Here is a 23,802-nt window from a genome sequence, read left to right as displayed (position 1 = left end):
AGACATGCCCACTAAACCCACCCCTCGCATATCAGAAAACCCCACAGAATTATACTGTTGAGACTGAGCTGCCACATTTCTGCTTCTGACAAGAAATGGAGAGGCAGACATTCAGCATTGTTCATGTTTACTTAAATCTAGTATGTGACCAAGTTCCAGATGAACAAATAGATGAAAAAATATACCACACTTTACAAAAATTGGCCAATTCAACTCAGAAGCACGTGGAAGAAAAAATGGAACCCTTAATAACACAGTTGGAAATTCCAAATATTTCTCGTGCTTGTGAAATAATCCATTTAGTTATGAGGTCTCAATTTTCTGATGGAAAAATCAACTGGGGAAGAATTGTGATGACTCTCTTATTTGGAGGTTTTATTGCCAAAAAGCTGAAGACCAGAGGTGTGCCTCTCACAACAGGAAATGTACAGCAAATTACCAATTGCATTGCCGGCTATTTGATAATGGAGAAACACATCTGGATGAAGGAAAATGGCAGCTGGGTAAGTTTAACACATATTCTTTAGGAAACCCTATGGAACCAGTGATCAATTGAGAAAAATGTGTTGCCCTAACAGTTTTTTTCTTTTCATTATTTCAGGAAAACGGCTTAATAATGACGCATGAAGTTACACCCAGAAATATGAGAACAGCTGTTTTTAACCGTCTGTACAATATTTTATATCTAAAGTGGTTGTTATTTCCGGCATAAGCTCTTGTATGCTAATGTCCTATAACAAAGCTATCCACCCAATAAAATCTTTTGAAATTACCTAGTCACCATCAATTCCTAACCCCTACACACACACAAAGCAATGCTCAAAGCAATGGTAGTTAACAGGCTTATTTAAGAAAAACTGGCAAAAAAAAAAAGTTTTAAACAGAATAAAAAGATTTTCCAAATGGGCACTTATTTGAGAAAAACCAAAAAAAAAGAGCTTTTAAAACAGGCACATTAGACAATTTAAAACCTAAAAAAGAACTTTTTGGGGGAAAATGGCAAAAAGAAGTTTTCCAAATAGGCTTATTTAACAATTAAATGAACTTTTAGCACCAACAAGCCAAAAGTTAACAATACAAAAGGCTGTAACTCTGCTGCGTATGAGTAATCAGCTCTTGACCATAAACCCATTAACACCTCTGGAGCTTTGTTTTCTACCCCCATCAAATCTTCCCACAAAGTCTCCAGAATACTCTTAAAAAAAAGCTTATAAAGCATTTTAAACCTTGTTTCACAAAAAGAGAGCTTTTTAAAATAATATTTGACAAAAATTTTTAAAAATGTACCAAGCACATGTTTTGCATGTGGAAACAGGGGCCAGACTTTTTAATACACATCTTTCTTAATCCCATCAAACATACCCAGCAGTAAGCAAAGCAAAGTTTTTTTAAAAAGGCTTCTAAAGCATTTTAAACCTTGTTTCATAAATACCAAAAAGAGCTTTGTTAAAAATATATATTTAACAAAAAAAAAAAAAAAATTTAAAACAGTGCTGAGCACATGTTTCCAAGTGAAACCATTTGCCAGACATTTTAAAAACCCGTATATCCTAATCCACACATTTCTACTCTCAGTAAGCTTTGAAAAGTATTTTTTAAAAAGGCTTCTAAAACATTTGTAGCACATGTAAAATTTCTTTCTAACAGAACTACATGCTAACAATTAAAAACATTTAACAGGAAAATGCATAAATACCAATGTTTTTATGGCCCAAAGCCCCAGATTTTAGATGAAGTCCATGGAAAAAGAGAAAGCCGCATGTTATGCTTGTAATTTTAAAGCTGCTCAGTTTTCCCCCCCAAATTAATGGACATTCATCAAATATTTATTCTTTAGTGAGGGAAAAGGCCCACAACAGCCCATTTTGAATAAAGTTTAAAAATGGGGAAAAGGCAATAGTTATAAAGGCCTTCTTTTAAAAAACAATGCTATGGAATATACAGGAAAAAACTTACCAAGAACCACAGAGTCTCACAGGTATGGCAGCCAGAAAAGGACAGACCCCCTTCTCTGCAGAACTTTTATACGTCAGGTAACCAGTCTGTGATTGGCTCTTGAGACCTGCCCCCACCCACCCCTAAGAAAAAGGGTAGGTTGGATCTATCCCCCCTCCCCCAAAAGGTGGTCCTTGGAGGTGGATCTATGACCCAAAGGTGGTCCTTGGGGGTGGATCTATGTCCCTCCACCCCCCCTAAGGTGGTCCTTGGGGGTGGATCTATGACCCAAAGGTGGTCCTTGGGGGTGGATCTATGTCCCTCCATCCCCCTAAGGTGGCCCCCCACCCCTAAGGTGTACATGTTGCAGGGCACATAGCCATGTGGTAAGCCACCCCCCTCCCCTTTTCTCTTTTTAAAAAACTTTTTGCAGAGGGCCCCACCAGGGAAATATAGTGTCTGTTTAAAACTTCAACCATGCTTTTTGTTTCTGTGTTTAGGAGACATTGGGAGGGGGCCTTGGGGGGTTGCAAAAAATGATTTTCAACCCTCTACATTATTTAAGAGCCACCCTGATTTCTGCTTTTTGTTTGAAGTGGGGGGGGGGGTTGGAGAGGTAGCTGTACAGCTTAATTGTAAGAATCTCTCCTTTGCTTTATTTCTGTTTTTAGGCTAAGGAGGGTCAGGAAGTTTGGAGGGTTTCTGTAAGAAGGCTTCCCCCCACCCCCTCTTCATTGTTTAATTTAAAGAGCCATCTCCACCCTCCACCCCTCCATTTTGTATCCCCCACACCACCAAAGCCTCATGTTTTCTAGGGAGATTGAGTGGTGCATGAATACTGATACCCCCCCCCCATTGTAAATACTCATTATGAGCCAGCTCTAGAGTAGTCACTTTTTTGAAAAGAAAATCACAAACACCTTTTTAAAATAAACTCTTTTTTATTTTATAACCTTTTAACAAACATTTTTAAAAAAATATCAAAGCAGCCAACAGTTTTCAAACAAACTTCTAGTCAGTCTTTATGGATCAGATGGTCTGTTAATAGTTGTTAGAAATGTTTTATAAGATCTATTTTTAATCACTTTTAACACATGCTCCAAAATAGGCTTATCCCTGGGTTTCAAAATGTTATTTAATTCCTTCAGTGAATTTTCAGATCTCTCTACTTTAGTTACAAGTTGCAAGATTTGGTCTACAGTCTCATTTGTTATCAATAGGCCATTGAAACTGTAAGCTACAAGAATATATACGTGTAACACGTTTTTAAAATCTATTTGCCCACATAACCAGCTCAGTTTTCTACACAGATAACGTTTTGACCACAACAGACAGTCATGGGAATTTTGAGCAGGGGCAGAGATTACACAGCCAACACAGGATTCATAGCGATATTGCTGCAAACAATGGGTGATGATTCCATAACACACAGCTCTGATTGTTGACCGCATGAGAACTTTCAATTCTCTGGGAGAAAAATTTAATGGTTCTTTTGGAACATCTAGTCCAAGAATTTTAGCCATGACCACAGGGCTAGGTTGAGCTGTAGACATCTCGACGAAATCCTAAAAAAGAAAAAAGATAGATTACCTTTAAAATGCATTTTTAAAACACACACACTTAATACCAAAATCCCCTTCTAAAAGATGACTTACTGGAATATCATTCCAGCCAATGCTTGCAAACCTCCACAGAGCTATAGGTAATGTGTTGCCTCCACATGCTTCAGCACACTTCTCTGCAGAACTGCTACTGGCCTGAGGTTGCTAAAATATAAAGAAAATAGTCTTTTTTTTGTTTTTTTAGAGGAGAGGTGGGGAGCCGACTTTGTAAGGCTAGTCAAAACCCTTTAAAAATAAAAAAAACCCACTTTTTTACCTGCATTACAGCTGGTTCTGCTGAAACGGCATCCACCAGGCGGTTCCATGCTTTGCAAATCTCATCAGCTTCTTCGCTAGCCAGGTCAGCATAGGTAGAAAGCCCATCATCTGAACTATTGCTAGGATAACGCTTTCTGCTTTTTGGCTTCACATCCCCTGTTTCTTGCTCTGTAGAGTTTGCAGAAGTAGTGGGGGCCTCCATGTTGTCTTCTCTGAACATGTCTGGGCTTGCCCAAAGGCTTCCTGTAGCGTTGCTAAAACCGTCTTCTGATTGGCCCTTTTGAATCATCATGGTCACATGAGTCCCTTCAGACGCTCCACCTACAGGCGGGGTTTCATGCTGGGGTGGGGCCACAAGCGGGGGGCGTGGCCGGATATCCGGGGAGGGCAGGACTTCCGGCAGAAGGCCGGATATCCGGGGAGGGCGGGACTTCCGGCAGGAGGCCGGATATCCGGTTAAGGCGGGACTTCCTGTTAAGGCGGGACTTCCGGGGCGGGGCACCTGTCAGTGGGCGGGGCTTATGAGTTTGACGAGAGGTGCCACCCTTTACTACTTTTGTTAGGCCACATCAGACAAAACACTTTCTCGCAGCAACTGCACAAATAGCTTTTATAGAATAAATAACATGTGTGAATCTATCAGGATTCAATAAAGGTAGGAAATCCTTGATCCCTTTACTATCAAACCTGCTGCACCATCTGGAAACACCAGTTAGTGCCAAATATGTTGTTTTCCCCAATATAATGAGCTAGAAGAGGATGGGGAAAGGAAGAGAATTGCTTGCATTGGTGCCACATTGAGGAGCAGAGAGTTCAAAGTAATTGCTAATTGTGTGAATGGCATTTCATTTTGTCTGGCCCTTAGAGAAGCTTGTGGCATTTTGGAACTTTCATCAAAACTGAATTTGCAGCTTATCCAATTTTAAGTTCCACTGTGATGCAAACAGCATAGACCTGCCTCTTTTGAAAACTGCTGCCTCTTTTGAAAACATTACTCTTGGCATAGCTAGAATTAAATATACTTTAAAACAGTGCTCACTGCTGTTCAAAATTAGCACGCAAAACTGACAGTTTGATATAGAACAAAACTAAACATGTGCAAGGAATTCCTGCATTCTGATATCCCTAAGGTGCCCTTGGACATACATTTTAATTTAATTTTAATTTCTCTTTGTTTCTCAGAAACTTGATGCTGAGTATCTCAGACGGAAAATTATCAGAACATGAAATTATGACTGTTGGTCGGTATTACAGTGCACGTGATGAGAATGAGATGGATGCCAAGTATCTCTTAGCTGTGTCCCAGGAACAACTGAAGAAAAATAACTTTGAGAATTTTGCTCAGCTTTGTGCTAACTTGGCATACAATGACCGAGACAAGTAAGGAATTCATTTTCAGTGAGAAGTATTCATGGGTTATTGGGTATTAATCTTTCTCCTAAGAAACCAGAAAATGTGAAACACTATCTAACTTCATAATTGGTGGTAGTATTTCTACAAATGGTTGGTATATTTGTTCGTTTAAAAGGAATGCTGTAGTTTTGGGTTCCAGCCAACCATTGCCTCCAAGCAGGTTATTCCATACTTTCCCTTGTACTCTGTCTCCCATTTTTCTTTTTCAACATCAACCTATATTCCTTAGCTACTATGCATGTTCAATCCTTATTGGGTTGCATTCTCAGTTTCTTTTGCCACCTTACTTTTTGCTTTTTCCAGGAAAAAAATGCCATACTTATTCAACACTTCTCCCTTTCACACTGATACTTGCTTCATGTTTCATAATAACTTTATTTTGCTTTAATTACCACAGCACTCAGCATCTGAGTCTATAGTTAGATGGAATATATCCTTGTCGGAAGATGGCAGGAAAAATGCCTGGCTTTGTTTTGGGCCTTCTGTGCCATCTGTAGCTTATATGTTTTGATTCCCAGCATCTTAAGGGAGCCAATATTTTGATTGCAATTCGAAAGAGTTAAGAAGGTGATTAAATCTGAGGGCCATAGTGAGAATGGCCTCAGTGTGTGTACTTTTCCATGCTGATTTGCCTCACTTAAATTTCTGGATTAAAAAGAAATGTATCTAAAAATAATGAATTTAGTTATATTCTTATTCCTATGTCTTTAGCTTGGGCCTCAATAATAATAATAATAATAATAATAATAATAATAATAAATTTATATAAATAAATTTTTCCCGCCTCTCCCTGCAGATTGAGGTGGGATTACAGCAAAAAATTCAACAATACAAAATGCAAATACAATGTTATCTAAAAATACAACCAATAAAATGGTCAGCAATACTGCTACCAAACATTAAAATACCCAATTGTCGCCTGTTCCCATACTATTGAGTCGGAAGTGGGGGTGTTCTTTTGGATCAATTATAGTAGATCAAATGGATAGACCTGCTGGAAGAGATCCATCTTAAGTGCCTTCTTAAAGGTTTCCGGTGTAGTAATAAGGCGGTTCTCTTCCGGCAAGTTGTTCTATAGTTCATGGGCTGCAGCTGTGAAAGCTTTATGGGAAGTTGTAACTAATCTGGTTTTCGTGTATTCCAGTAGTTTCTTCCCGGATATTCTAAGAGTGTGGGGCGGATTATGTAGGGAGAGGCGTTCCCTTAAGTAACTCGGATCCAAGCCATGTAGGACTTTAAAGGTAATAACCAACACTTTGTATTGCTCCCGGAAGCTGATCAGCAGCCAATGTAAAGATTTTAATATTGGAGTGATATGGTCTGATCTAGATGTTCCTGTGACCAATCTGGCTGCAGCATTTTGGATCAGTTGAAGCTTCTGAACTTGGTACAAAGGTAGCCCCATGTAGAGCGCATTACAGAAATCTAAGCGAGAGGTTACCAGAGCAGGTACTACTGCTTCAAGGTCCCTCTGGGCCAGGTAGGGGCGCAGTTGGCGTATCAACCGAAGTTGGTACCAAGCATTTCTGGCCACCGCCTCTATATGAGATGACAACTGTAGAGACGAGTCGAGGAGCACTCCCAAACTGCGAACTTCGTCCTTTAGGGGAAGTTGTCCGGGATTGCTGCCAGCAATCTCTGACTTATGCTGATAACCAGGCCTGCAACCAACACGTGTAGGCAAAACAAACCTCGTGGAGAAACAGTCAAGGAGCAAGCCGAGAAAACAAGCCGGTGTCGGGGTTGCAGAAAGTCAAGCGTGCCGAAAGACGAGCCGAAGTCAGGAAGCCAGAAAGCAGCGTGGTCAAAACAGTCCGAGGTCACAATAGCCAAGAGATAACAAAGGTCCGGTCCGAGGTCAAGGTAGCAAGATAACAAGATGTCAGGAGCTAGAGCGACAGCAATCACACCAAGGGCTCATGCAATAAACTCTAGCAACAAACTCAAGCCTCTCTCCCACTTAAATCAGGGAAGCTCTCCCTCGAGCCACCTGAGGCTGGTTTGCCGATTGTCTTTCTGCAATCCTCCTGGATCTGCGCCTGCAAGCACTCTCGGCCCTTCTCTCTTGATAAGAAGGCACTTGCAGGCACGCCTCGTCTCCTGAATCACCACTAGGCTGTGGCACCCTAGAAGGCCTTTCTTCGGCACTAGGACCTGGTTGAATCTCCTGCTCTGGGGCTGGAGGATCACAGCTGGGACCTGGCAGAGCAGAACTAACACCTGGCGTTGCCTCAATCAGCCCTTGCTCTGGAGGAGGCTCATCCTCCTCCTCATCCTCCGAGAGCTGATCTTGGCTGGCCATGACAGAAGTGTGACCCCGTCCAGGACTGGTTGACAAATCTCCATCCCTGGACCAGGAGTCCCTATTGCAAGCACCTTCATTTTCTCTGGATTCAACTTGAGTTTGTTTTCCCTCATCCAGCCCATTACCGATTCAAGACAGGCATTTAGAAGAGAGATGCCATCCTTGGTCAGTGCAGCAGTCGGAGACATAGATAAGTAGATTTGAGTGTCATCAGTGTACTGATAACACCCCACCCCATGTCTCTAGATGATCTCTCCCAGTGGCTTCGTGTAAATGTTAAACAGCGTAGGAGACAGAATGGCGCCCTGAGGGAGGCCAGATGTCAACTCTCTTTTATGAGAGCAGCTAGAATCATGGAATCATAGCGTCAGAAGAGACCTCAAGGGCCATTCATGTCCAACCCCCTGCCATGCAGGCATACACAATCAAAGCACCCTTGACAGATGGCCATCCAGCCACTGTTTAAAAACCTCCAAAGAAGGAGACTCCATAACTCTCTGAGGAAGTTTGATCCACTGTCGACTAGCTCTTATTGTTAGGAAGTTCTTCCTATTGTTGAGGTGAAATTTCTTTTCCTCTAGGTTGACTCCATTGCTATGCAACCTGCTCTCTGGAGCTGCAGAAAACAAGCTTGCTCCATCCTCAGTATGATACCCCTTCAAATACTTAAACAGGACTATCATATCACCTCTTAACCCTCTCTTATCCAGGCTTAACATACCCAGCTCCTTACGTCTCTCCTCATAGGGCATGGTTTTCAGACCCTTCACCTTTTTGGTAGCCCTCCTCTGGATATCCTCCAGCTTCTCAACATCCTTTTATAATTGTGGTGCCCAGAACTGGACACAATATTCCAGGTGAAGCCTGACCAAAGCAGAATAGAGTGTCACTATTACTTCTCTTGGTCTAGATACTATACTTCCATTGATACAGCCTAGAATCACATTGGCCTTTTTAGCTGCCTCATCACATGTTGACTCATGCTCAACTTGTGGTCTACTAGGATTCCTAGATCCCTTTCACATGTAGTCTTGTTAAGCCAGGTGTTCCCCATTCTATATTTGTGTATTTCATTTTTATGCCTAAGTGCAGTACCTTACATTTCTCCATGTTGAAATTCATTTTATTAGTTTTGGCCCGGCTTTCTAATCCATTAAGGTCATTTTGAATTTTGATCCTGTCCTCTGGGGTATTAGCTACTCCTCCTAATTTGGTGTAATCTGCAAATTTGATAAGTATGGCCTCTATTCTTTTATCCAAGTCATTGATAAAGATGTTGAATAGCACTGGGCCCAGGACAGAACCCTGTCATACCCCACTGGTCACTTCTCTCCAGGATGAAGAAGAGCCATTGCTGTGCACCCTTTGGGTTTGGCCAGTCAACCACTTACAAATCCACCTAATATTTGCATTGTCTAGCCCATATTTTTCTAGCTTATTTGGAAGAATATCATGGGGAACCTTGTCAAAGGCCTTACTGAAATCAAGGTATGCTATATCCACAGCATTCCTTTTATTGACCAAGCTGGTAATTTTATATATAAAAAAAAAAGTCGTAAAAATGGTAAAATAAAAAAAAATATTGATGGTACTCAAGACTTTATTTAGTTCTGTCCTCAGGGGTTCACAGTTGGTTTTTCAAAAGCACTATCACCTTTATGTTTAAGACATGATTTTTTTTAAAAAAAATACCTTTGCTGCTATCCTTTTGCTGCTTTTCTCTATGTCAAGTGACTTAAATAGAAAGGAAGGGATGTGAGTGACTTTTTTGGGGTCACTGTCTTCATTTAAGTTGTATGTGGAAGTTGAATGCAGGTGACAATATGGGAGACCTTCATGAACCTCTGGTTGTCCTGATGCAATTACTTATATAGGACATGGCTGGTTTAAACTTCAGGTATGATAGATTAGTGGTGTCCTGCTTTCAGTAACACAAGAGGTTTTCTGCTTTCCTTACCTTGAACTGAACACAAGTGAAAGATGCCATTTGTCTGCAAGAGTTCTGCCGTGTTCTGGGAAGGAGTAGAATGACACAATGTTTTGCCTCCTCTTTTGTCTGGCATGCTTTAGGATTTTTATTAATTTTTTTGCAGTGCTAAATATACAATTACACCACTGTGGTCTGGATCTAATTACCATAGGGGACAATTTATTAAATATTGTTAACAAGTTGTAGACTGAAATGATTTAGTCAGTACAAAGCTGCAGGTTGAAAGGAAGCATAAATATTAATCTGTCTGTCACCAACATCACATATGTGTTAGGATCTTGGATGCAGAGTTCATGAGCAAGCAGGAGGGTTAGAGAGGCTTCTGGGTCCCACCATTTGGCAGGATAGGCAGAATAGCCATGTGCCTAGAGAAGTCTTTTCCCCGCTTTGTCTGCTGGCCAATTCATTAGGAAGTGGAGGGGTGGTTTTGTTCCCAACCTGTACAGCTTTTTTTACCAGTTGACATTCTGGCTGGGTTATTTTTGGTGCTGTAATTTAAAAAAAAATCTTTTCCAAGGTCTAAGCATTCTTTGGGAATCAAAGTTCTCTTTGGGGTTCTTCTGAAGAGAATGAGCATTTGTTAAAGCACATTTTACAGAAGCTTTCAATTTTTACAAATGTTTCTGCTATTTTCCAGGCTACCACTTTTAAATACATATCTAATCTCTTAACTATTGCACCATGTGAGATCCCCCCCTCAAAATAAAATAATAATATAAAAAAAATCGCTTCTTTTTGTGCAGATGTGGACTGCTGGCCAGTGACAAGTGCAGGACTGTTTGTAAGTCTTTCAGGCTACCACTAGCAGATGATCTTCTACGAGCACTACTGGCTTCGTAAGTCTCATTCTATTACTATATTTCATGTAAATCAGGGATGGGAAGACTTTTATCTGTCCAGGTTTACATTCCCCTTGGTGAAATCTGTTAGTGGTCACACATGCAAAATTCAGCAGTGGGTGGGAGCAGAGCCAAAAATAAGTGGGACAGGTCAAGTTGAAATAGTTCAGACCACAGAACATGATAGGATCTAACAATTGCAGCATCATTTCTATGGTGATGGGACCTCTATTCATTGCTCTGGCCCAGATGTTCTACAAAAAGCTGAGGATGTTCTGTCCACTTTGCATGCTAACCTCTCTTGAATGGGAGGACGGGGACAACCAATGAAGTGGCTTTGCCCAGTGCCCATTCAGGATATTAGTAGGATATATATGAGAAGCCCCTCTTCCTTACATGGGAGACTGTTGGCAAATACAAAAGAAACTTTTCCCCACTTCCTTCTAAGTGGCAAGTTTTTAACCTTAGAGGTTTTGGATGTGTATACATGAGCAGCAATCCTTTGAAGCCACCTTCAATTTTCTGGAGCAGAAAAACTATTCTCCACTTTCATTCTGAAGCACATAAAATGTCAAGTTGCAACCAATTCAGCAACTTGCATAGTCATGTGTATCCTTATAATTTTTCTCATCATTGATCCTTCTCCATGCTAATTTCTTGTTTTGAGTGAAAAAAACTTTGTTGTTTTGCTTCTAGATACTGCATTGCACTCTGATTTAATGTATTAGAAATTTTGAAAGAGACAGGAATATTTTTAAAATGTGCTGTTCAGAAAACTGTTTCAGTACTGATGCTTAACAAATTGTATGTGGAATCTGGGCGGGGGGAATTGAAAATCAGAATCTGAAATGTCTTGAATGTGAAAGCATTCAATCAGTGCAAAAGAGGGATTGGTGGTACTGCCATGCTGACTGCTTTGAAATGATGAAGTGCAGGTGTAAAGAGTTATGGTGGCTATCCATTGTTCTTGTTTTGTTGAGCAATATTCTTGTGAAACGGCAGTGTAAAAGTTGTCCTTTTAACTTGTACTACTGGAAGTAAACCATCTCTGAGTGCTCCTTGCTTAAGAAAAACCTATAACTAGGGTTAAGTCACTGTTTCTCAAACTCTCATATGTGATGAACCAGCAGATTTTCCCCCCAGTATGTCAGGGAGCAGTATCATATTTGTGCCATATTATTTTTGTTTTGACATTACTGTATACTCATGTATACGTCTAGAAATTTTAGTCAAAAAAATGGACTCCAAAACCCTGAGCCAACTTATCTACAGGTCAATGTAAGTACAGTCCTTTTAAAATAAGAGTTAAAACTACAATACTTGCATTAACCCATGGCTAAGTCAATTCAGGTTTATTGGGTCAATGTTTTGACTAAAATTTCTAGTCAAAGGAACTAACCCCTGGTGAAAAGCAAAAGTGTAATTTCTCGTAGAAGCACTGACTACTCTGTCATCAATATTTGCTAAGTTCTTTGGCATTGTTTTCGTTTGCTTCATCTTTTAAATCCTTTGTTGCATGCCTCTACATTTTATCCTTGACTTAGCCATGTGTCATATCAAAATCCATAATTTTGACCCCCAAACCTGCCCTCAACTTATGCACGAGATCAATTTATAGTTGAGTATACGGTAATTTCTTGGAGCTTGCCATGAATCAGCAACCAGTAGTCCCATGGATAACCATTTTGAATAGCACTGAGTAGCATTAAAAATGAGTAAGAAAATGGTTTGTGGAAGAACAATCCTTAAACTAAATAAAGTAGTGTTTTGGACACTGGTTTATTTACTGTAAGTGTGTCTTAAGAAGTGGGAGCCCAGTGGAGAAGTTCAAAGCAATTCACTGGAAGGGAAGTGGGCCTCTTTCTGGCCTTAAACCCACCAAAGTTGCCATCCCTTTAGTCTCAGAGGTTAGCTGACACTCATAGTCTCCTCTACTGAAAAACTCCAAGAACAGTGGGCCTTCTTCCACAACTGATTTCCTCCTGCCCAGTTAGTCTCCCTCTAGTCCTTAGTTGTTCTTTTTCTGGGGAGCTGAAACTTTGTATTATGCAGGAACTGAATTGTAGAAAGTGAATAATCTAAGACTTGAAATGGAAGATCCGTTTTCAGTATTTTAAGTCTTTTTATAAGACAGTGCTAAACAATCTTTTCTTTATCTGAAATGCCTAATGAAAATAAGACATATTTAGCCAAATATCTTGCTTCCTCATAAAACAGAATTTTTAAAAGCTACATTTCCGGGAGTTCCCCTGCGGTAGGCAGATGAATGGCTTTTGCAATTTGTTGCACATTAATCATTTTCGACACCTGGTCTTGAGCATTAGTCAAAGGGAGTAAAATAATTCATTTTTAGAACTCCCACTAACCTGAACTGCCAAAAGGTGATTTGGGAAAGCTAGAATGTGGGAGTGAAATAAAGAATTCTCTGTACTACTTCTGTTATAAATAGTAATAAAACAGATGCAACCAGAAAAGAGAATTATGTATTATCACTCCATTATAAATGCACTAGGTATTTAAAATGGGGCCTTAATTTCTTTGAACTGTAGAGGAGAGGAGGAACATCATGAGACCAGATTGGATGTACATCCCAATCTTAAATTTTATTTTTTCAAGTGGAATTTGGTTGTCCCTGATTTGCATCAGTCATTGAGAAGTTAATCCAGAGTGCTGCCTTTCTTTGAATTGTGTCCAGTGCTTTAGAATCAGAGTATTAATCTGAAAGGATGCTACAGGATCTCATATTGTGTGCAAAATATAGATATTAAATGAATTTGCCTTTGTTATTTGTTAGGACTTAAGACAAAGGGTATGAACAGTTTCATTCACTTCAGTTGTTAATACTTAATGATCCTGCCCTTTAGAGAGTATTGTTGTCAACTCTACTGATTTTTGTTGAATGACCCAAGGATGGCCTGCTTCTGTATAGATGCTGTAAGAAGCGCCAAAAAATAATAATAATAAAAAAAATGGGTGGAGGAAGCCTAAAGAGAGGTTTATTCCTTTCTTACCCATGCTTTTCTGTGTTAGACACATAGAAGTGTCTGGAGTCTGCTTCATTGATCCGTGATACTACCTAATAGAATGATTTGTTTGAAAACACAAGCAGGAAACAAGCATGGGATAAAAAACATAATCTTCTCTCTCTGTGTGTGTGTGTTTTAATGCATGTACACTATCTCTAATTGATTCTCTAATTAATGAGAATCATTAAGCCCTGCATGCAGCAACATTGCCTCCTATACAACACTGAATAGAATAAATTGTATAAATCGGCATAAGTTTAGTTTGTATAATAAGGTCTGAATCCAAGATCCAACTAGCCACATAGCTACTGCCATTCCCTAATATTAACTAACTATTAGGACAGTGACTGGAAAATAGAAAGTGTAAAATCTCTAAGCAATGGAGATCAGAAGTGGTCTGACAAAAGAAGCCTCTGCAGAGGGGCAAGTGATTCTGCTGTGCTTTGGGGCCCTACCTTTTCTTAACAACTAGAGGTTCAGGCAGTTTCACACCTCAAACTTTCATTACTTAGCTATCATAACTAGAAAATGGTCACTTTTACTTTCTTATTTGGTGTTTTGTAAGCCAGCCAAATATTATGGCCGCAGAGTGCTAAAAACCCATTAATAAAATTACAGGATGTTAACACAATGTAACAATCTAGTGTTCCCTCATAGGATCCTTATATGATGAAAGCTAATAGTAGTACCAAAAAAATCTCTTTCAGAGAGCCAAGTGTTTCGTGAAAGAATACACTTTGTCCTAAGGCCCATGTACAGTCAGGTTTAATGCCAGTTGAATTTTTATTGGCTGTGCTTGTTATTTAAATGCAAAGGACTGGGAATAATTATTATCCAGGATTTTGATTTAATCTCTAAAAATTTGGCTATTTATTGGTTCAATATTTTTATGCGATAAGTGATTGCATATCCCAAACGAGAAGAATAAATGTAATAATGCAGAACACATTTATGGCAACTCTCCAGATACCCCATCAGCAAGCAAAAGAAGGAACATAACCAGTGTTGTTCTGATTTAGCTTAGGCATCACTAGCCTACTTTGTTTTTACTTGATTGTGTTAGCTTTTCTCTTTGTTTGTGCCTGTATGTATTTTTCCAGATATTTGTTTCTTTTTTAAAAGGAGAATCCGGCAGCAACCTTTATGTTTCTTGCTGACAAAAAGTAATTTATCTGTACCTGTAAGGTGTCAAACAAAAACCTAGTGCATTACTCCTATAGTTGACTTTTACATATTCACAAAGGATAGTCAGGTCTGTGGCAATTTGGTTTCTGAATGTTAAAATGATCCACTAAGTCAGGGCAATGTGTGGCCCTAGAGATGTTTTTGGACTGCATCTTCCACTAGCCCCAGTGAACATAGCTCATGGTAAGGGATCATAAAATTTGAAGTCCAACATCTGAATAGCTACATTTTTCCATCTCTGTACTAAATCTTGGATGGGCAGAGCACAGTTCTTCGGGCTCCATGTCTTGCCAAAGCTCATTTGGCAACCTTCAACTTTCCAGACGTCAGGAACATATTTTTTCTATCGCCATAGAAAGGGTGAATGGGCTGTCATGGAAGCCTTAGGAGTGAGAATACACCTTTTAAACAGGTGGTAGACCCCTCCCCCCACAATATTTAACATGAAACTATTTCATTTACAAAACTAGAAGTGAATTTCTAGCCACTTTTGTATGTTCTGGTGAGGAAGGCTTGGCATTTTTGGCTATCTGGGTAGCTCCTAGAGAGTTGGAGGGGCAGAAAACTGGCCCCTAAACCCACTTCAGTTGTCCACCCCTGCTATAAGGTATCACCTACCTGCACTAGCAGGTCAGTCAAATTGAAAAGACCTCAGAGGTAGTGTACTTTTTTAACATTTTGTTCTTTTATTTTCTGCATTGCTGTTTTGAATTCTTTCTTGAGTTAAAAGAAGAAATAATTAAATATGAAAGACCCCCCCCCCCCGGCAGCATGTCTTTTACATGTTTATTTCACATTGCTTACTAAATCTAACTATTAAACTGTAATCTGCCTTCTTTGAGGTGCCATGTGTTGAGCATTTTTTTAAAAAAATGCCACATAGAGAATGTTAGGACATAGGATAGCCTACAGCCTTCAGGGGCGCTCTTGAACTGCATTGCCCTTTCTGTATGCACAGTTAGATAGATAATGGTAGCACAAAGCATTAGACAGACTTGTCTGGCGGAAAGGAAAGGGATGTGAACACAAGGTCAAACCAAGTGCCCCCTTCCGTTTTTCAATAATCTTTTATATGTGAGTAGAGGTGTAACATTTCTGGAAATTTTGAAGCCATGGGGGCGAGACCCCCCCCCCCCCCAAAAAAAAAGACATCTATAAGGGGGAAACTGAAAAACGGAAGATAACTTGATGTAGCATAAAATGACAATATGTTTGATATCATGTTTAATGGTTTAAAACTTAGTATTTTAAAAGATTGTACATTTTTTACTTCTATTAAAATGGTGCATTAATTGTATTTCAAAATTGTACTGCTTTATTATTGTTACTTTTAAGCATCTTTTGTGAGCCAACTTCTGTCCAATTTGGGAGAAGGGCAGCATATAAAATAAATCAATTAACTAAAAATACAGTTTATTCAGAATAAGATTACAGGCTGAAATTTATTTAGTTAGTTAGGTAATTAGTTACAAATAGAGCTATAAGGTTCTGCCCCTTAAGAAACACTTGAACCTCTTTGGTTTTGCCAGTTTGAGAAACATACAAAATGCCTCCAGTAACACCAGAGGAAGCCATCAATATTAATAAAACAGAGAAAATTATTTTGTCTCCACAGTATCAAGTAGACATAATGTGCTCATTCCCATAAAACAACTGAGGAAATGCAGAAAAAAAACCAACAGCTCAGGAATTGTAATGGTCTGATATTGTATATCATTTGTATGCATCTGAGGAAGTAGACTAAAGTCTACAAAAGCTCATGCTGCCAATTTCTTTCTTTCAATTAGTCTCAAATGTGCTACAAGATCTCTCTCTGTACTGATTCTACAAACTAACATGGCTATATCTTTGAATTCTGATACTGTAATAGTTTTATTAAAAATATTACATTGTTTTAGAAATGATATCGGGGCAATAAATATATGAATACTTTGCCTCAAACATTTTATTTATTCTGACAGAAAATGTTTTGTAATCTAATTTTTAATCCCCCCCCCCCCCGAATTTTTCCCCATTGTTTTATTTTGTTTTTTGTTTCCGCCTTCATAGTTCTGTTTGTGAGTGCAAGGTATCATCATGATTCAGACATTGGTAATTTTAACGTTGGATTACTACAATATTTTCTGTGTTAGGCTACTCTTAGGGTTGGTTTAGAAATTGTAGTAAGTGTAGAATGCAGCAGCTAGGTTAGTGACTGGGTTATCCCATACTTATTACATATAACTTAAAGGATCTATTCAGGCTGTCAGTCTGGTACCAAGCTGTTTTTAAGATGTCAGTAAACAAGGCCTTGTACAACTCAAGACTAGGCTACTCAAGGTTAAAAAAGATAAATTTATTTAACATATGTTAAGACATCATGAGGAGAAAAATACGATATGCTGTGTGTATATATGTGTGTGTGGTATATATCATATACATCATATTAAACTTTTAATCTTATGATTCTGTCTATCTATCTATCTATCTAGAGAAAGAAAAACTCATCTGCCCCTTGTATTCATGTTCAGTTTGGGTCTTATACTTTTAAAAATAGGTCATGTATACAGATTGCGTATCCCTTATCTGAAATTCGTAGGATCAAGATTGCTTCATAATTTGGATTTTTTTTTCTTTTGGAATACATATATTTGCTTATTCCTTGTACATAATACACAATATGCAATAAACAATACAAGTAGTGTAGTACATGCTGTATTTACTAGGCTGAAAAGAGGTGCAAGGGATGTGAGGTTGAGAGAAACACAGCGGATATGTGGAATGGCAGAAATCCAAGTGTAGTGACCGCCCACCATTTAACAGATCCTTGTGTCTCTCCCGAGCCTTGCTTTTCATTAATTTGCTACTTGTGCTGTGTATGAAACACGAGACTGGCAAGAGATCTGACAGATGAACAAGTGTGAGCACCATAGCCACCACCTTGAAGATGGAAGCTAGTGGATGGTGGCAAACATTTTCAGGTTTTGGAGGCTTTCAGATTTCCTGATTAGGGATGTAATGATATTCATTGTTGTGCTGAACAAAATAATTCAGTGTAAACCACATGCTGAGCATATTTGCATATCTACTTAGGTGTGAAGATTGCAAAGATCAAGTAAATTATAAGAAATTGGTTGATGGGCTCAACTGGAGAGAGCATCCAATTCCAGCCTTTCAAACCATTTTGATTCCTCTACAGGTAAGCAAATATATTTCTGACTGATGGATTTGCATAATATTCTCAAGAATTCTACCCATAGTTTAGGTATCCAGCTAAGAGTATAGGAAGGACACTGACACTATTCACAATTAATACTAGTTTTACTTGTGCAGCAATTCTAAACCTCATAGCACTATGTTCTACTGGAAACTGGTATCTGTTAGGTCTTCACACAGAAGTAGTCTTCCTTCTTTCTACTTCATATTAACATGTCTGTCAGAAAAGTCCCTGGTAGCCACACACCCATGGTTGGTGAGAAGGAGACCCTAGCATGTGTGTAGGAGCTTCTGTATATAAGTCAGAATTCTTACTGATTGGAGATCTTTGGCTTAAAGAGCTTCTCTGTGGTGTTATCTCTATGATATAAGGCCTCTTCACATTGATATCAAACCCGTAATTGCTAGAATATGTGGCTGGTAGCCTTTAGAATGAAGAGTGAATACACTAGTAAATAAAGCTGAATCCAGCAAAATAATCCCTATCCCAACGGAACTTGAGCATCCATGGATTTTGATATCCGCTGGAAGGGGGTCCGGAATGGATCCCCATGGATACCAAGGGCTAACTGTATATTTATTTAATAGTATGATATATCAATACCTGGGCAATGCAACAAGCATACCTCCACTCTGGAATATGAACACCCCCCCCAAATGGGGAGCAGGTAAACAAACAAACAAACAAACAAACCCAAAACAGATTGACATAAAATCTTTCAACATATACACCTACTCCAAGGATGAGGTGAATCACCAGGCTTATAACAGGGAGGAATACTTAATGTAGATCAGCTGTCAAACTTCATTAATGAACAACATTGCTTGTTTGGAGCCTCCCTTCTTGTTTCTACCTGATTTCAGCAACTCAGTCCCCATTGCCTCCTTCCTTAAGACATTGGTTCAGTTGCCAAAAGAAGATCTTAATTGGTGTTGTTTTGCCAGGTTATGTATCATGTAACTTATGTAGGCTAGAACTCTGGGACATGCAGAATTAGCAACTATACAGCATCCCATGCTCCTAACCATGGTGGAAGGGGAGGATACAGGTCTGGGGGCTTGGATATTCAGTCTACACCAGGGTCCAGTAATGCTCCTTGTACCAGTTCCTTTTTGCATGATTCAGAGAACACACACACACTTGGGCAAGAACCCTTTCACCTATCCAGTGGCACCTTGTTTCTTTAATATCTCATGTATAATGACCATGGTCTTGACAGTGTTTGTTCTCAGTACCACATGAGTAAAGATCTTACATACTATTTCTATTATGTAAAACAAGCTGCCTTCTGCACAGTCAGTTCTATATACAAGCTCTTTTTATCCCACCCCTCCCTCCTGCATAGATTCTCATATATGCAGAATTTTAGTAGCTGCTTGTCAGAGGGTGGAGGAGGGAGATCAGTCGGGTTGGGATCCTGCCGTGGAAGACGACACCCTTGAGGACCCTGAGGACCCGAGGGAAGAAGGAGGGCCGGCTAAGGGTGAAGCAGCTGGGCCTTGGGTGGAGACGGAGGAGGGGGCGGGGTCAAGGGAAAGAAAAGGAGAGACGCTGGGGGGAGAAGGGGGGAAGGAGGAAGCAGGAAGACCGCTGGAGACGCTGCATGGGTGGGAAGAGACGGGCTACGAGGCCAGGATAGAAGCTCGGGTGAGTGAAGCCTTGACGGCTGAAATTAATCGGCGGCACTTTTGGGGCCATAGAACCGGCCCAGGAAGAAGAGTGGCGGTCCGACCCCTGGTGGAAAGCTGGTGGCCTCCACATCCCACAGGCTCTGACCCCGAGCCTTATCTAGCCTGCCCCGTGCTTCATCCAGGGCCCCGCCTGTTGTGGGATATTCGGGGAAGGAGTGGGTCGACCGCTCGGGAAGCCTTGGGCCGGGCACGTTGAGAGGTACTGGACGCCCAAGAGAGCACTGACCTGGGAGAACTGTAAGCCTAAAGGGTGAAGTAACCCAGGCCGGACTTTATACCCAGAGAGAGACTTTGAGTTTGGTGTTTTGAGAGAGGGCAGTGAAGAAACTTGCCTGTTGTTGTTGCCCTTGGGCCTACTTCAGTTGTGTTACATTAAAAGTTGTTGCAGCATCGCCCCGCTTCTGCCTATTTGTCATGGGACCTCCGCCTCCTCCCTCAGAGGGGACACGGGGCCCGGCGACAGTGCTGTCTTAATGTTGCTAGAGTAGCATATACAGCATTAATTTTAATTTTATGGTAATTTGAGATTTTAGAATTGTGCACTTTTGGGAAGCCCAAAAGATGCTTAATTTTGTGTGGTATGAACATACAGCTTCCTTTTAAAGCTCTTCAAGGGAGTGAAGAAGCTTCTTGCAGCAAAAGCATAAATTTGTACTTGGCAGTAAATGAAAACAAAACTCTACTTTCCATTAATTGTATATATAAATATAAATTTAATATTTAATATAAATATTAAATGGTGAGGACTAGTGATAGATGGGAAAAAATCATGCCCCCATGTACTTAATTTAGAAGTGAGAGGGTCTAAACATATACGTACATTTGTAGTAGAGGTAAACTACATGTTGCTAGCCCTTAGTAAAAAAATAACAAGCAAAGAATTGGCCCCAGATTAAACAGAATTTAATTTCTAATACACTTCCTGCTGCATGACACTTGGGTTTAGAATGGAAAAAAATATATTCAGTTTTATTTTATGATTCATTTGTTTTTGCTTTAATTGTTTCATTTGCTGAAGATAATCTCAGTGAGTACATTTTAATGAAGCAAGGTGCTTAGGGGAAATAAATTAGCTGATGATATCAAGGAAGGGATGGGATTTGAATCTCCCGGTTGAGATCTTTGAACAGTATCAATTATATCTTCATCTCAGGGGTGATTTACAGTGCAGCATTTCTAGAGTGTTTGATGATTATATTTGACACACAGAAACATCAGCCTGCATTCTCATTTACTAACTAAATCCACAGAGATTTATTTAATAAATCTTCTCATCACTGTGATGCCCTAATAGCATTTCCAAGTATACTGTACCCAAGATCACTTTTCCCGAACTGGAATAAAATCTGGAAAAAGTGAAAAAGAATTTATGTCCCTAAATTCCAAAGGACTGGCTTGAGATGAGGTTTTTTCATTTCTCCTCTTTCTCTGACAACTATCTAAATGATGTATCTCTCAATAGGATTATAGTATACTGTGCAGCAGAACAATTGATTCTGTCTTTATATCTGTCTTCCCAAATGCTGCTTTCAGGCCCACCTATGGGATTACCAACTCTATTGTTTTGTCTCCAGCTGCTGACAGGGAGGCCTAAAGAATGTCATTTTGGTCGATAACGGCCCAGTATGGGCTGGCAGCAGCGGTTTTTCTGCCGGAGGGAAGCCACAGGCACCAAACTGCGTGGCTTCCCGCTGGCAGAAAAATAACCTGAAAAAGGGGGTTCTTTTTATGCTGCAGCAGCGGTGTAACAAAAGTGCGCCACTGGCACACTGGTTACATAAGTGCCATGCGGTGCCATGCAAATGCTGCTTTGTGCTTACGTAACAATGGCGGCCCCTATGCATTCAGGGCGCTGCTATTGTTATGTTGCCATGACGTATTAGGGTTAGGGAGTGTGTACATGGTGCATGCTCCCTAACTCTAATGCCAGCGCCAGTACGCCGCTTATTGGTGGTTTGTACCGCACCAACAATATGAAATGACCTGATACATATCTGAAAAACTCATGTGTATATTGGAACATAGAAATACTCCAGTATTTACACTTATCAAATGTTTTGATACTATTTTTGACTCAACATTTAAAAAAAAATACATCTGAAAAACCCTGTTCTGAAACACTTAAAATATTTATTGTGAAAGTAAATATTTACTTAAATACAATTTTCTGTATTTTTTTTTAAATTGCATTCTTATGAGTGAGCACCTATAAAAGTGGCATGTGGTATAGAAAAGATAGATTTGGCCATATCTGATAACTACAGCACTTGATTTGTAAGACTTTAGGGGGGAAATCAGGATATAAGTATTTAATTCAAAATCAGAAGAGTTCAGAAAACAGTATGCCATGAACCTTCCTGATGTTTGGGTTCAGTGTTTAATTCTAGATCTGTTTTAAAGAACTAATTGTATCCTGATATAAAAACATTCAACTGCTTAAAAAAACAACCCAAAAACAAACCCAGAAAATAAGCCAAAGGTGTTATCCATGCTCTGTCATTTCATAATTCCATTTGCAGGAAGATTTATTAATAGAAATGAAACAGATCTCCATTTCATACTGTTTGATTCAGTTTCTGGCCACTTTCATTGCAGCATACAAATCTAAACATGTTTTCACTTTTTATTCATTATTTTCAGTATGAAGATGAATGGAGTGGGCAGCCACCAACACTTCCAGTGAAAAAAGTCAAGTATTTACTACTAATAGAGGATGTATTTGGCATCGAAGATTAACTATTCCACACATCTGACCTCATTTGGATAAATGTTTCAACTTTCTTTGGAAAGCTACTGTACATTTTTATTTAAACAAAATAAAGAATTAGAGTTGTAGATTTTTTGGGGGAATGTAAGTTTTATTTTATATTTTCTTGTAGACATATAATTCATATACTTTTAAAATATTTTGGACTTCAGTAGATTGCACCTGTATGTGAAAGATCACAATAAAAATAATATAAATGCACCTTTATTTTATTATTATATCAGAATGAAAACTGGGAGGCCCTGCTTCTCCTATTGTGGCAGATTTTGGCATGAAAAGGTGTGCCTGGGAAAATTTTGCCACAGACAGAGAGCCAATAAGTCACTACAGTCCTTTTGACACCATTTTAACTGCCATGGCTCAATGCTATGGAATCCTGGGATTAATAGTTTTGTGAGACATTTAGCCTTCTCTGTCAAAGCGCTCTGGTGCCACAACAAACAATTCCTGTAATTCCATAGCATTGAGTCAAGATAGTTAAAGTAGTGTCAAATGGGATTATTTCTGCAGTGAGGATCCAACCCATGGTATCCTTTATCAACCTGCAATATTTTTAATCCTATACTTTATTTTTGAATTATATAGAACCCATATAAATTTCTCCACAGGACGTCAGATATGAGTAAGACTGTTCCATATTTTCCAGTTAAGAAAATGATGATGTATTCATGTCCTAACATGCTAGCTTGGATTTTATGTGTTCACATTTTCTTGCTTTATAAAGTTACTACTACTACTACTACTAATACTTTATTTATGTTTCCCTGCCTCTCCCGGTTGGATCGAAGCGGGGTTACAGACTAGGTAAAAGCACAATACATGCAGTAAAATTCTCTAAACGAATTACTAACAGTTAAAATATCCAACATGTAATTAACATTTAACAATTAACAGTTAACAGTACAATCAGTAAATCAACCAGCATCTCATTCAAGAGGGGGCAAGTCAGTTGGTATGTTATATCATGTCAGAGTATGCTTGGCGAAAGAGCTTGGGCTTAACTGCTTTCCTAAATACCTTTAATGAGGTCGCCGAGTGAATGTCCTCAGGAAGGCTGTTCCACAATCTCAGAGCCCTTATGGAGAAGGCTCTTTGTGAAGTGGAAACATATTTAGAGTTCGTAGTTTCCAATAGATTCTTGCCCGATGTTCTAAGAGTGTGGGGCAGATTATATAGGGAGAAGTGGCCCCGTAAGTAACTCAGACCCAAGCCATGTAGGGCTTTATAGGTAATAACCAACGCCTTATATTATGCCTGGAAGCTGATAGGGAGCCAGTGAAGATCTTTTAATATAGGTGTTATACAGTCAAATCTCGATGAACCAGTGACCAGTCTGGCTGCCATATTTTGTACAAACTGTAGCTTCCGAACTTGGTACATGGGTAGCCCCAAGTAGAGTGCATTGCAGAAGTCTAGGCGAGAGGTTACCAGAGCATGTACCACTGTTTCAAGATCCCTTTGGTCCAGGTAGGGTCGCAGTTGGTGTATCAACTGAAGTTGATAGCAAGCACTTCTGGCCGTCGCATCTACTTGGGATGTCAACTGCAGGGACGAGTCCAGAAGTACTCCTAAACT

At 39.5% G+C, this 23,802-nt stretch overlaps 2 protein-coding genes across 2 annotated transcripts in view; one reads left to right on the top strand and one right to left on the bottom strand.

The window, feature by feature from the left end:
- Positions 1-22,334, top strand: part of EFHC2 (EF-hand domain containing 2) — a 103,652-nt gene extending 81,318 nt beyond the window's left edge. The window contains exons 12-15 of the mRNA XM_089508091.1: positions 4,998-5,195; positions 10,267-10,359; positions 17,646-17,751; positions 22,101-22,334. Coding sequence (XP_089364217.1) covers positions 4,998-5,195; positions 10,267-10,359; positions 17,646-17,751; positions 22,101-22,196 — 493 coding nt within the window. The 3' untranslated portion in view covers positions 22,197-22,334. The remainder of the gene's footprint in view (positions 1-4,997; positions 5,196-10,266; positions 10,360-17,645; positions 17,752-22,100) is intronic.
- On the bottom strand, positions 2,876-4,232 carry LOC149319523 (uncharacterized). The gene is made up of 3 exons (XM_089508090.1): positions 3,814-4,232; positions 3,591-3,701; positions 2,876-3,500 (listed from the first exon to the last, which is right to left on the bottom strand). Exons 1-3 carry the CDS (start codon positions 4,105-4,107, stop codon positions 2,958-2,960), a joined length of 948 nt encoding a protein of 315 aa, XP_089364216.1. The 5' UTR covers positions 4,108-4,232; the 3' UTR covers positions 2,876-2,957.
- Positions 22,335-23,802: the final 1,468 nt, after the last annotated feature.

Source organism: Sceloporus occidentalis, unplaced genomic scaffold (genome assembly GCF_023333645.1).
Source record: "Sceloporus occidentalis isolate IW3139 unplaced genomic scaffold, rSceOcc1.0.p SCAF_2, whole genome shotgun sequence".
Lineage (NCBI taxonomy): Eukaryota > Metazoa > Chordata > Lepidosauria > Squamata > Phrynosomatidae > Sceloporus > Sceloporus occidentalis.
This window is presented reverse-complemented; position numbering and strand designations above follow the sequence as displayed.